This window comes from Rattus rattus, chromosome 4 (genome assembly GCF_011064425.1).
Source record: "Rattus rattus isolate New Zealand chromosome 4, Rrattus_CSIRO_v1, whole genome shotgun sequence".
In the NCBI taxonomy this organism is placed as follows: domain Eukaryota; kingdom Metazoa; phylum Chordata; class Mammalia; order Rodentia; family Muridae; genus Rattus; species Rattus rattus.
Genome location: NC_046157.1, coordinates 21,605,553 through 21,617,952, shown reverse-complemented (window position 1 = coordinate 21,617,952; position 12,400 = coordinate 21,605,553). Strand labels below are relative to the sequence as shown.

The 12,400-nt window shown below is 40.4% G+C and overlaps 1 protein-coding gene across 1 annotated transcript in view; it reads left to right on the top strand.

Annotated features, from left to right (window-relative positions):
- Slc15a2 (solute carrier family 15 member 2) overlaps window positions 1-1,689 on the top strand; it is a 28,306-nt gene extending 26,617 nt beyond the window's left edge. The window contains exon 22 of the mRNA XM_032900178.1: window positions 1-1,689. This exon is cut by the window's left edge and continues 74 nt beyond it. Within this exon, the coding sequence (XP_032756069.1) occupies window positions 1-103 (103 nt within the window). The 3' untranslated portion in view covers window positions 104-1,689.
- Window positions 1,690-12,400: the final 10,711 nt, after the last annotated feature.

Sequence of the window (12,400 nt, the reverse complement as noted above, 5' to 3'; positions counted from 1 at the left end):
CGTTCCTCTAAAGTCAGAAGATACCCGTGAGGCAACAGATAAGCAGATTCCTCCCATGCAGGGGAATATGATCAACCTAGAAACCAAGAATACAAGGCTCTGATGACTTGCTGGATGGATACCTGACCCCTGGCTCTGATTTCAGCCACCGCTTATTTTCAAGCAACAACCATTTTCCTCAGGCCAGGTTAGGAGAAGGAGACAGCATCTATCTGAATGGATTGCCTCCAGTTCCCTACCACAGTAGAGGCAATTCTAGGACTAAGTTTTCAGATACATCTTTAAACAAGGATCCGAGACTCCGTGTCCTACAGGCTGTTGATCAACTTGGTAAACGTTAGGTGATGTCTCTCAGGCTGGCCCAGTATCTCCGAGTGCCCATGAAAAATACAAATGTGTAGAAGAGATAAGTCTCACGGGTCTGCTAAGTTTGAGGGATTCCTTTACCAGGTATTTGGAGCCTATAGCTCTACTTGTCGATGTGTTGGTTACAGAATACTGGTTTTCCAAGTTTCTTTATCAGTCGTATAACTTCGCTATTCATGAGGATGTCAAAAAACGTTACATATAGTATGACCCAATCCAGAGGCTAGCTTGCCAGCTAGGAAGTCTAATATGATTTTAATAGATGGCAGACTATAAAATGGCGTTGTATCTACACATGGAAGATACCTCTTTTCTGATTTACCACAGTGGTTTATCAACTTACCCAACCAGGCTTTTCTCAGATCCTGAAAACCACAATTAAGGACAGTAGTCAGAATCGTGGGGACACGGGGGATGCACATAAACTATTCATTCTCCTGTACTGCAGGATACTAAAGAACTCTCCTGCTCCTGGCCTGGGCCGTGCTCCTCTGTGAACATCTGTCTAAGAAACTAACTATAACTTTGCAACCCAGGCTTTTCCGTGTCGCTGGGACAGCTTTATCTTTTTCGCTGCATCTTATTCTGCTTATTACAGCAAGTCTTCAATAACAAAATGTTCTTCTAACCCAACTTCCTGTAATTTTTTTCTATTTAGCTCCTTTGTTATGCATTTTTACTTTTCCTGTAATTTTTGTTTACATTTCTCCTTTTGGTCTTAGCAGTTTCTTGTTTATCGAAAAGGGATAATACTAACATCCTAGGTCTGAAGCGCTAAACTGTGCTATTCATCAAATGGACAAGGACCTGCATGAGAAACTTATTAAAAATCTGTGGGGGAGGAGCAGGTGGAGTTTTTGTTTGTGCGTGTGAACAAAAGGAGTTGAGAGACGTTGTCTCACATGTAATAACGTGGGTCAGGGGACGAGTTTGGGATGTCAGAACTGTGTCATGTATTCCTAGGAGAAAACGTTCCCTGTCCCTATATGAAAGACCTCTCATTTCTGTTCCTTTTACTACACTGTTCCCATCTATGGCCATGTTGAATCGCACATTATTAATAATGTAATATATTCTTAAGAGAATCTGCTCCAGTTCCTCAAGCTTTAAATACTTCAGTATTTAAGTACCGAGATTTCAGAAAGCGTAAAAGAGGTCACAACACCATCTACTTTCCTCAGATGACTTGATGAGAACCTGTCCAGACCCCTTTAGAAGGTGTTCACTTTCCAGAAGCTTTAACTCAAACTCTTTGATGAATTTTGTTTTAAAAGATGTTAACACTGATCTGTGAATAAAATTTTTTACATACAGGTAAATTTAGAGAATGGATATACTATTATTCTCTTTTAAATATTATATCTCTGTGTTAAACTTCCTGAGACGTCCCTGAATGACCTTAACATGTAGTAGTTTCTTCAGAAGAACCTTTGTGCTGGCTAGGGGTTCACCTATAAAGTTTCCTGCTATTTAGCTATGAACATAGCTCAGGGTAGAACAATTGTTTAGTGTGTACAACAAGGTCCTGCATGCGGTATCCAGAACAGCGATTGAACAGGCAAACCAAAGCCCTCCTTATTGCACTGGTTCTGTCCATCACAAAGTGGGTAAGCATAGCTTCCTCTTCCAGGTATTTGAGTGTTTGAGAGAGTACCCTTTCAGTATGAATTCCACTCAGGATCACCAAGTGAAACATTCTCAGTTCTTGCACCAGCTCCTTACAAGGTACGGCTCTGTCTTTTCACCACGAGAGCTGACATCTGATACGTGGCAATTAAGATTAAGCTATAGAATGCCTAGAACCAAATAGAACATCCTCGAAGTCATCTGATTTCAAGGTTAGCACTGCCCTCTAAACAAAGCATTTTTATTCAACCAGGTAAGGTAATATTTGATGTTCTACTATTATCCCTATCTAAGATTACTACAAAGTTTTTAAAAGAATGTTATCATTCATACTTCGAGTTCTACCGTGTGCCATTCATCGAATCAGCTAAGGGAGAAACAAAAAAAAATTAACAATCCATTGTATCTGTGCTCAGAGTTGCCTTTCTGATCTTGACTGACAACTGGTGAGATCTTGGTGAGTACATCCTTTGGCAAGCAACGATGTGATGAGACAGATAAACAGCTCTGTTAGAGCAGAGACAAGAGGGAGAAGACTCACTTGTATAGAGAAATCTAGGGACCAAATCCTGTGGGGCCTTGAGACCATGAGGGCTGGGGACATGACTTAGTGGGTGAACTGCTTGTTGCACAAGCACAAGGACCTGAGTTTGGATTCCCCATATCTACATAAAAGCTGGAGATGCCGGTGCCTCTCTGTAATACCCATGGTAGAGGTGAGACGGCAGACTCCAGAGGCTCACTGGCCAGTCAGTCTAGCCAACACAGAGAAGTCCGGGTTCAGTGAGAGACACTGTCTCAAAATAAAGGTAATGAGCGGTAGACAAAGACACTCCATGCCTTCTATATGTGTGAGCCCATGTGCACATGCATATTCATACTCCTTTATTGTTGTATTATCATTTGCATGTATGTTGTGTACGTACGCAGCTGTGCTTGCTGGTATGTGTGAGTTGTGTGTGTTGTTTGCTGGTGTGTTTGTGTGTGCTTGCTGGTGTGTATGCCTGTGTGTGTATGTTTGTATGTGCTTGCGTGTGTGTGTGTGTGTGTGTGTGTGTGTGTGTGTGTACAAACATGCATGTGCAGAGGCCAGAAGAGGACGTTGGGTGTCCTCTTCCATTACTTTCTACCTTATTCTTCTGTATCAGGGTCTCTCACTAAACCCGGAGCTAGGGCTCTGGCCCTAGCTGCAGCAAACCTCCTGTATCTATCCACTCCCCCCCCACACACACACACATACAGCATCAATCAGGGTCAGAGGCATATATAACTGTGGTTGGCTTTTTAACATGTGTTCTGGGGATTTGAACTCAGATCCTCTTGCTTGCTCACCAAACATGTTTAACCACTGAGACATCTCCCAAGCCCCCGATTTCCTACTGAATAAAATACACCAAAACACTAAAGCCTCCAACACAGAGCACTCGAAATTTACCACTCAAGAGCAACTTAGTAGATCACCAAGAGTTACGAAACTCTATCTTTAAAAATATTCACAAACCAACAACGGTGGCAAAAAGTGTGCAAGCAGAGACCGTCAGGCCAGACGGTGAGTGGCGAATTGTTCCACCTCAAATGTTGGTCCCAACTGCTTCACAGAGAACTCTGTTGAGGGTGACTGAGGCTTTGTACAAACTCAGCAGAATAAAACAAATAACAAAACGTCCCACGAAGGACAGGGAAGTACAGCGTCCTGGTTATGCTCAACTTTCTATTTTTAACTTCTCTACATCCTCCACGCAGCCACAGTCACTACTCACCACTTCCCCGAAATACTATGCAACACTTGCTACAAGCCTCACTGTCTTTATTTTTTATTGAACATTTTATTATTTACATTTCAAACGTTAAGCTCTTTCCTGGTTTACACTCCGGAACCCCACCCATACCATCTCCTGCTCCTATGAGGGTGGTCCCTCATCCACACACCGGCTCCTTCCCACCTCACCAACATGGCATTTCCCTACACTGGGGCATTGAGCCTTCATAGGACGAAGGGCCTCTTCTCCCATTGATGGTCGACAAGGCCATCCTCTGCTATATATGTGCCTGGAGCCATGGGTCTCTCCATGTGTACTCTTTGGTTGGTAGTTTAATCCCTGGGAGCTCTGAGGTGTCTGGTTGGTTGATATTGTTGTTCTTCCTATGGGGTTGCAAACCAATTTCGGCTCCTTCAGTCCTTTCTCGAACTCCTCCATTGGGGGCCCCATGCTCAGTTCAATGGTTGGCTGCAAGCATTCGACTCTGTATTTGTCATGCTCTGGCAGAGCCTCTCAGGAGACTCCTGTCAGCAAGCACTTCTTGGCACCCTCAACAATGTCTGGGTTTGACGTCTGTATATGGGAAGGATCCCCAAGTGAGGCAATCTCTAGATGACCTTTCCTTCAATCTCTGCTCCACACTTTATCTCTCTATTTCCTCCAGTAAGTATTTTGTTCCCTCTTCTAGGAGTAACTGAAGCATCCACACTTTAGTCTTCCTTCTTTTTGAGCTTCATATGGTCTGTGAATTGAATCTTGGGTATTCTGAGCTTTTGAGCTAATATCCACTTATCAGTGAGTGCATACCATATGTATTGTTTTGTGACTGGATTACCTCACTCAGGATGATATTTTCTAGTTCCATTGATTTGCCTATGAATTTCATAAAGTCATTGTTTTTAATAGCTGAGTAGTACTCCATTGTGCAAATGTACAATATTTTCTGTATCCATTCCTCTGTTGAAGGGCATCGGGGTTCTTTCCACCTTCTGGCTATTATAAATAAGGCTGCTATGAACATAGTGGAACAAGTGTCCTTGTTATATGTTGGAGCATCTTTTGGGTATATGCTCAGTAGTGATATAGCTGGGTCCTCAGGTAGTTCTATGTCCAATTATCTGAGGCATCCAGATTGATTTCCAGAGTGGTTGTACCAGCAACAATCGAAGAGTGTTCCTTTTTCTGCACATCCTCGCCAGCATCTGCTGTCACATGAGTTTTGGTCTTGGCCATTCTGACTGGTGTGAGGTGGAATCTCAGGGTTGTTTTGATTTCCATTTCCCTGATGACTAAGGATGTTAAACATTTCTTTAGGTGCTTCTCAGGCATTTGATATTCCTCAGTTGAGAACTCTTTGTTAAGCTGTGTACCACATTTTTAGTAGGGTTATTTTGTTCTCTGGAGTATAACGAGTTCTTTTTATATATTGGATATTAGTCCTCTATCAGATGTAGGATTGGTAAAGATCTTTTCCTAATCTGTTGGTTGCTGTTTTGTCTTATTGACAGAGTGCTTCGCCTTACAGAAGTTTTGCAATTTTATGAGGTTCCAATTATCAATTGTTGATCTTAGCGCATAAGCTATGGGTGTTTTGTTCAGGAAAATTTCCCCTGTGACCATGTGTTCGAGGCTCTTCCCCACTTTCTCTCCTATTAATTTCAGGATATCTGGTTTTATGTGGAGGTCATTGATCCACTTGGACTTGAGCTTTGTACAAGGAGATAAGAATGGATTTGTTCAAGGAGATAAAAATGGATCAATTGTCATCCTTCTACATGTTGACCTCCAGTTGAACCAGCACCATTTGTTGAAAATTCTGCCTTTTTCCCACTGTATGGTTTTTAGCTCCTTTGTAAAGCTAAAGTGACCATAGGTGTGTGGGTTCGTTTCTGGGTCTTCAATTCTATTCCATTGATCTACCTGCCTGTCTCTGTTTCAATACCATACAATTTTTATCACTATTGCTCAGTAATACTGCTTAAGGACAGGGATGGTAATCCCCCCCAGCACTTCTTTTATTGTTGAGAATAGTTTTTGCTATCCTGGGGTTTTTTGGGTTTTTTTTGGGGGGGGTATTCCAAATGAATTTGCAAGTTTCTCTTTCTAACTCTATGAAGAATCCAGTTAGAATGTTGATGGAGATTGCATTGAATCTGTAGATTGCTTTTGGCAAAATGGCCATTTCTACTATGTTAATCCTGCCAATCCATGAGCATGAGAGATCTTTTCATCTTCTGAGAACTGAGAACTTTTTGAGATTTGTTTCATCAGAGACTTGACGTTCTTGTCATATAGATCTTTCACTTGCCCGGTTAGAGTCACACCAAGGTATTTTATATTATTTGTGACTATTGTGAAAGGCGTCGTTTCCCTAATTTTTTCTCAGCCTGTTTATCCTTTGAGTAGAAGAGGGCTACTGGTTTGTTTGAGTTAATTTTATACCCTGCCACTTTGCTGAAGTTGTTCATCAGGTTTAGGAGTTCTCTGGTAGAAATTTTGGGGTCACTTAAGTATACTATCATATCATCTGCAAATAGTGATATTTTGACTTCTTCCTATCCAATTTGTATCCCTTTGACCTCCTTTTGTTGTCTAGTTGCTCTGGCTGGGACTTCAAGTACTATATTGAATAGGTAAGGAGAGAGTGGGCAGACGTTGTGCCCTGAAGTTATCTGTATTTTGATGCTAATTCCACTGCCCCAAAGACAGTTGCCTAGTCACTACTCAGGAATCAGGTGACTTCACCAGAACCTTCTCCCCATTGAATTTGTAAAGTACAGGTGAGGGGCAGGTACAGGATAGAAAGAGGCCTGTCATTGGAGGAGAAGGAAGGATGGGCGGGAGAGAAGTTTGAAGGAAGAGGAGGAGACTAGAATAGAAAGGAAGAGACAGGAGAGAGAGAGAGGGAGAAGTGCAGGATGATGGAGGCTGATGTAAAGATCTCGCTCTGTGTATTTACAGGTTGTTATTAATGTTCTCAAGGGATGGATGGTACCGGGCTTTGTATGTTTAAGTGGGCAATTATATCTTACCAAATGGGTCAAAGATTATTGTGTTGTGTGTTCTTTTATGTGACAGTTTGAGTGTAGGAAAGTGAAGCGGCAGGAGACACTGGGCCGCCGTAGAGTTGGGATGTGTTTCTGACAAGATATCTAGGAGATATCTTGGGGCACTGCTGTGCTGGACCTAGCGAGGTAAAAGACAATAATACTTTTGTTTATTTATTTCTTTTTTCTTTCTTTTTTTTTTTTTTTCGGAGCTGGGGACCGAACCCAGGGCCTTGCGCTTGCTAGGCAAGCGCTCTACCACTGAGCTAAATCCCCAACCCCTCTTTTTTTTATTTTTTATATTTTTACAACAACACAGACTTGTCTAGTCCCTGATTTTGGTGGAATTGATTCAAGTTTCTCTCCATTTATTTTGATGTTGGCTACTGGTTTGCTGTATACTGCTTTTGCTATGTTTAGGTATGGGCCTTGAATTCCTGATCTTTCCAAGAGTTTTACCATGAAGGGGTATTGAATTTTATAAAATGCTTTCTCAGCATCTAATGAGATGATCACATGGTTTTTATCTTTGAGTTTGTTTATGTAGTGGATTATGTTGATGGATTTCCATATATTGAACCATCCCTGCATCCCTGAAACGAAGCCTACTTGATCATGATAGATGATCATTTTGATGTGTTCGTGGATTCAGTTTGTGAGAATTTTATTCAGTATTTTTGCATTGATATTTGTAAGGGAACTTGGTCTGAAGTACTCTTTCTTTGTTGGGTCTTGGCGTAGTTTAGGTATGAGCTTAATTGTGATTTCATAGAAGGAATTGAGTAGTGTTCTTTTTGTTTCTATTTTGTGGAATAATTTGAAGAGTATTGGTATTAGACCTTCTTTGAAGGTCTGCTACAATTCTGCCCTAAACCCATCTGGGAGCCTTTTCTTTGATTAGGAGATTTTTCATGACTGCTTCTATTTCTTTAGGGATTATGGGATTGTTTTATCTGATCCTGATTTAACTTTGGTACTTGGTTGGTATCTGTCTAGAAAATTGTCCATTTCATCCAGACTTCCCAGTTTTGTTGAATATAGGCTTTTGTAGTAGGATCTGATGATTTTTTTAATTTCCTCAGTTTCTGTTCTGTCTCTTTTTTTATTTCTGATTTTGTTAATTTGGATACTGTCTCTGTGCCCTCTAGTTAGTCTGGCTAAGTGTTTATCTATCTTATAGATTTTCTTAAAGAACCAGCTTCTGGTTTTGTTGATTCTTTGTATAGTTCTTTTGGTTTCCACTTGGTTGATTTCAGCCCTGTGTTTGATTTTTTTCCTGTGATATACTCCTCTTGAGTATATTTGTTTCTTTTTGTTCTAGAGCCTTTAGGTGTTCTGTCAAGCTGCTAGTATATGCTCTCTTCAGTTTCTTTTTGGAAGTAGTCAGAGATGAGTTTTCCTCTCAGCACTGCTTTCATTCTGTCCCATAAGTTTGGATATGTTGTGCCTTCATTTTCATTAAGTTATAAAAAGTCTTTAATTTCTTTATTTCTTTTATAATCAAGTTATCATTGAGTCGAATATTGTTTAGCTTCCATGTGTATGGGGCCTTTCTGTTGTTTTTGTTGTTATTGAAGACCAGCCTTAGTCTGTGGTGATCTGATAGGATGCATGGGATTATTTCAATCTTCTTGTATCTGTTGAGGCCTGCTTTGTGACCTATTATATGGTCAGTTTTGGAGAAGGTATATTCTTTTGCTTTAGGATGAAATGTCCTATAAATATCTGTTAAATCCATTTGGTTCATAGCTTTTGTTGGTTTCACTGTGTCTCTGTTTAGTTTTTGTTTCCATAATCTGTCCTTTGATGAGAGTTGGTATTAACATCTCCCTCTATTATTGTGTGAAGTGCAATGTGTGCTTTGAGCTTTAGTAAAGTTTCTTTTGTGAATGTGGGTGCCCTTGCATTTGAAGCATAGATATTCAAAATTGAAAATTTACCTTGGTAGATTTTTTCCATTGGGGAGTATGAATTGTCTTTCCTTATCTTTTTTGATTACTTTTTGTTGAAAGTCGATTTTATTCAATATTAGAATGGCTACTCCAGCTTGTTTGTTGGGACTATTTTCTTGGAAAATTATTTTCCAGCCTTTTATCCTAAGGTAGTGCCTGTCTTTGTCACTGAAGTGTATTTCCTGTATGCAGCAAAATGCTGGGTCCTCTTTACACATCCAGTCTATTAGTCTATGTCTTTTATTGGTGAATTGAGTCCATTGGTGTTAAGAGATATTGAGAAAAGTGATTGTTGCTTCCTGTTATTTTTGTTGTTAGAGGTGGAATTATGTTTGTGTGGGTATCTTCTTTTGGGTTTGTTGAAAGACTATTTTCTTGCTTTTTCTAGAGTGAAGTTTTCCTCCTTGCATTGGAGTTTTCCATCTATTATCCTTTGTAGGGCTGGATTTGTGAAAAGATATTGTGTACATTTGGTTTTGTCATGTAATATCTTGGTTTGTCCATCTATATAATTGAGAGACTTGCTGGGTATAGTAACCTGGGCTGGCATCTGTATTCCCTTCCGGTCTATATGACATCTGCCCAGGATCTTCTGGCTTTTAGAATCTCTGGTGAAATGTCTGGTGTAATTCTGATAGGTCTGCTTTATATGTTACTTGTCCTTTTCCCCTTACTGCTTTTAATATTCTTTCTTTGTTTAGTGCATTTGGTGTTTTGATGATTATGTGACAAAAGTAGTTTCTTTTTGGGTCCAATCTATTTGGAGTTCTGTAGGCTTCTTATATGTTCATGGGCATCTCTTCTTTAAGTTAGGAAAGTTTTCTTCTATAATTTTGTTGAAGATATTTACTGGCCCTTTAAGTTGGGAACCTTCACTCTTTTCTATACCTTATGTTTGGTCTTCTCACTTTGTCCTGGATTTCCTGGATATTTGGGATTAGGGTTTTTTGCACTTTGCATTTCGTTTGACTGCTGTGTCATTGTTTTCTATAGTATCTTCTGCCTGAGATTCTCTCTTCTATCTCTTGTATTCTGTTGGTGAAACTTGCACCTATGACTCCTTATCTCTTTCCTAGGTTTTCTATCTCCATGGTCGTCTCCCTTTGTGGTTTCTTTATTCCTTCTATTTCCATTTTTAGATCCTGCATGGTTTTGTTCAATTCCTTCACCTGTTTGGTTGTGTTTTCCTGTAATTCTTTAAGAGATTTTTGTGTTTCATTTTTAAAGGCTTCTACCTGTTTACCTGTGTTGTCCTGTATTTCTTTAAGGGAGTTATTTATGTCCTTCCAAATGTCCTCTATCACCATCATGTGATATGATTTTAAATCTAAATCTTGCTTTTCCAGTGTGTTGGGTTATTCAGGACTTGCTATAGTGGGAGAACTGGGTTCTGATGATGCCAAGTAGCCTTGGTTTCTGTTTAGGTTCTTGAGTTTGCCTCTCACTATCTGGTTATCTCTGGTCTTAGTTAGTCTTGCTGTTCTCTGACTAGAGTCTGTCTCTCCTGTGAGCCTGTGACCTTGTGATTGTAGGTGTGTCAGTACTCCTGAGAGATCAGTTTTCTCTGGGTGGGATTTGTGTGTGGAGAGCTGAGTCACAGGGTTAGCTCTGGGATGTTGATGGAAACTGGAAGGATCCTGTCCCTGGGTGCTTTGAGGTTCCCATGCCCTGTGGTCTCCTGTCCAGTCCCTCTTTGGCCAGTTATTGGAGCAAAAGTATTGATCTCACCTGTCAACTTAGGAGTGACAGCACTCCTGGGAAACCAGCACTCTGTAGGAAGGATTTTGGTATGGAGATCTGTGCCACAGGATTAACTCCGGGGCACAAATGGAGACTGGAAGGATCCTGTCCCCACATGCTCCATGGTTCCTGGGCCCTGTGGTCTCCTGTCAAATCCCTCCTTAGCCAATTATTGGGGCAAAAGTGTTAGTCTCACCTGTCAACCTAGGAGTGACAGCCCTCCTGGCCTTGTTCAGGCAGGATTTGGGTAGAGAGAGCTGTGCCACAGGGTTAACTCTGGGGCACAGACAGAGACTGGAAGGATCCTGTCCCCCTTCACTGGTTTTAATAATTCCTGTCTTTCACTGTCTACAATGATCTTACCTGAACTTCCTCAGTTCTTCTTCTTCTTTCCGAAGTAGTCTAGCTACTTCTTAAACCACTTCGGATTGTGCATCAACATTCCTTGCTTTATGGATGGCATGTATGTAAACTATATGTGCTGTGCATTTCTGCTTCTCAAATTGGGCAATAAACTTGTTGAAGCCAGTGGAAAAAATATAAAGGCACATGCAGTTTTGTAAATTGACCAACAAATACTAACACACAGGAGGATTTCTCTTCTTTATAAAAACTAAATGTGTCCAGCAAATGTATAAAGGTTTCCCATGTTAGTACATATGCCTATCTTTCAAACTCTGGAAACTGCTCAACCATCTAGCCTTTTCAGGCGGGCCTCAAACTCGTGATCCTCCTGCCTCTGCCTCCTTCAGCAAATCCTACAGTGTGTACCACCACAACTGGCTTCATCCAACCTTTTTATATGCCATTGTTTTGTGTCATGTGACATTCTTCTAGAGTCCCAAACTCTAATTGCATTCCTCTTAGTTCAGCTGTGGAAGAAAACACCACTGATGCTGACTTAGGTAAGGGCTATTGCTTTGCAGAAGTGTTTGTATTTCTCTTGAAAATCTACATAAACCCATTACATAAACCCATAGAGGCTATGAATCACCACTGGCAGTGAACCCAAGTGATCATTTATTTTGTGAAACCCAAAGTAAACATGGTGAGATGAAATTTGGTCCTGTGATCTATGACATTTTAGTCTCTATCTGATTCCAACTATTAGTAATTACTGTTTAATTCATTCAGTTTTCCTCCAAAATATATACCAAGATACTAAGAGGGCACTGTGACAGTGTCATAGCACCAGGCACATTTTGAATTCACAAAAGCAGCATGCTCGCTTGGGCATTATATAAACCACTCTCTCAAGAGAGGTCACAGTCTCACTGAGTGAGGCAATATTCCTACCAGCAACTTAATCATTACTGAACTGTTGTTTTGTTGCTTGCTATTATTTTTTTTTTGAAAAGGGAAAGGCAGGACAAAAAAATAAAACTATGCAGAATAGAAAACAAAGATGGCATTGTCTGACCTGATTCTAGAGTTAGAGAATTTGTTCCACACTCAACAAATGCATGCATCCCATAGTAACTAGCGGTTGTTATTTAAGAACTAAATGAAAATACTATTTTCAGTTTATGTGTATTTTTTTGGCCTAGAGCATAAAACATAGGCACTGATATGTCAGAAGACAAAACACAAGTTTGAGCAACCATAGTGTGGTCTCTCCAGTAATTAAAAGTTTAGATAGGTAAAACGCTTTGTATTTAATATGGTAGACATTTGCTTGGGGATGATCCAATACATTAAAAAGAATGATAACTGGAGGAGGGGGGAGCAATGTGGAAGGAAGGAGGATGAGGAGGTAGGAGGAAGATGGAGCAGACACAGTCTAAGAGACTAACGGAGCACTTGCTGAGATCTAGGATTCCTTAACACTTTACCTCTGATAACAGTTCTCAGTCTGAGGGCTTGGACCACCATATTTGCTATGGCACTTCTGGATTTCCCCTGCAATCAT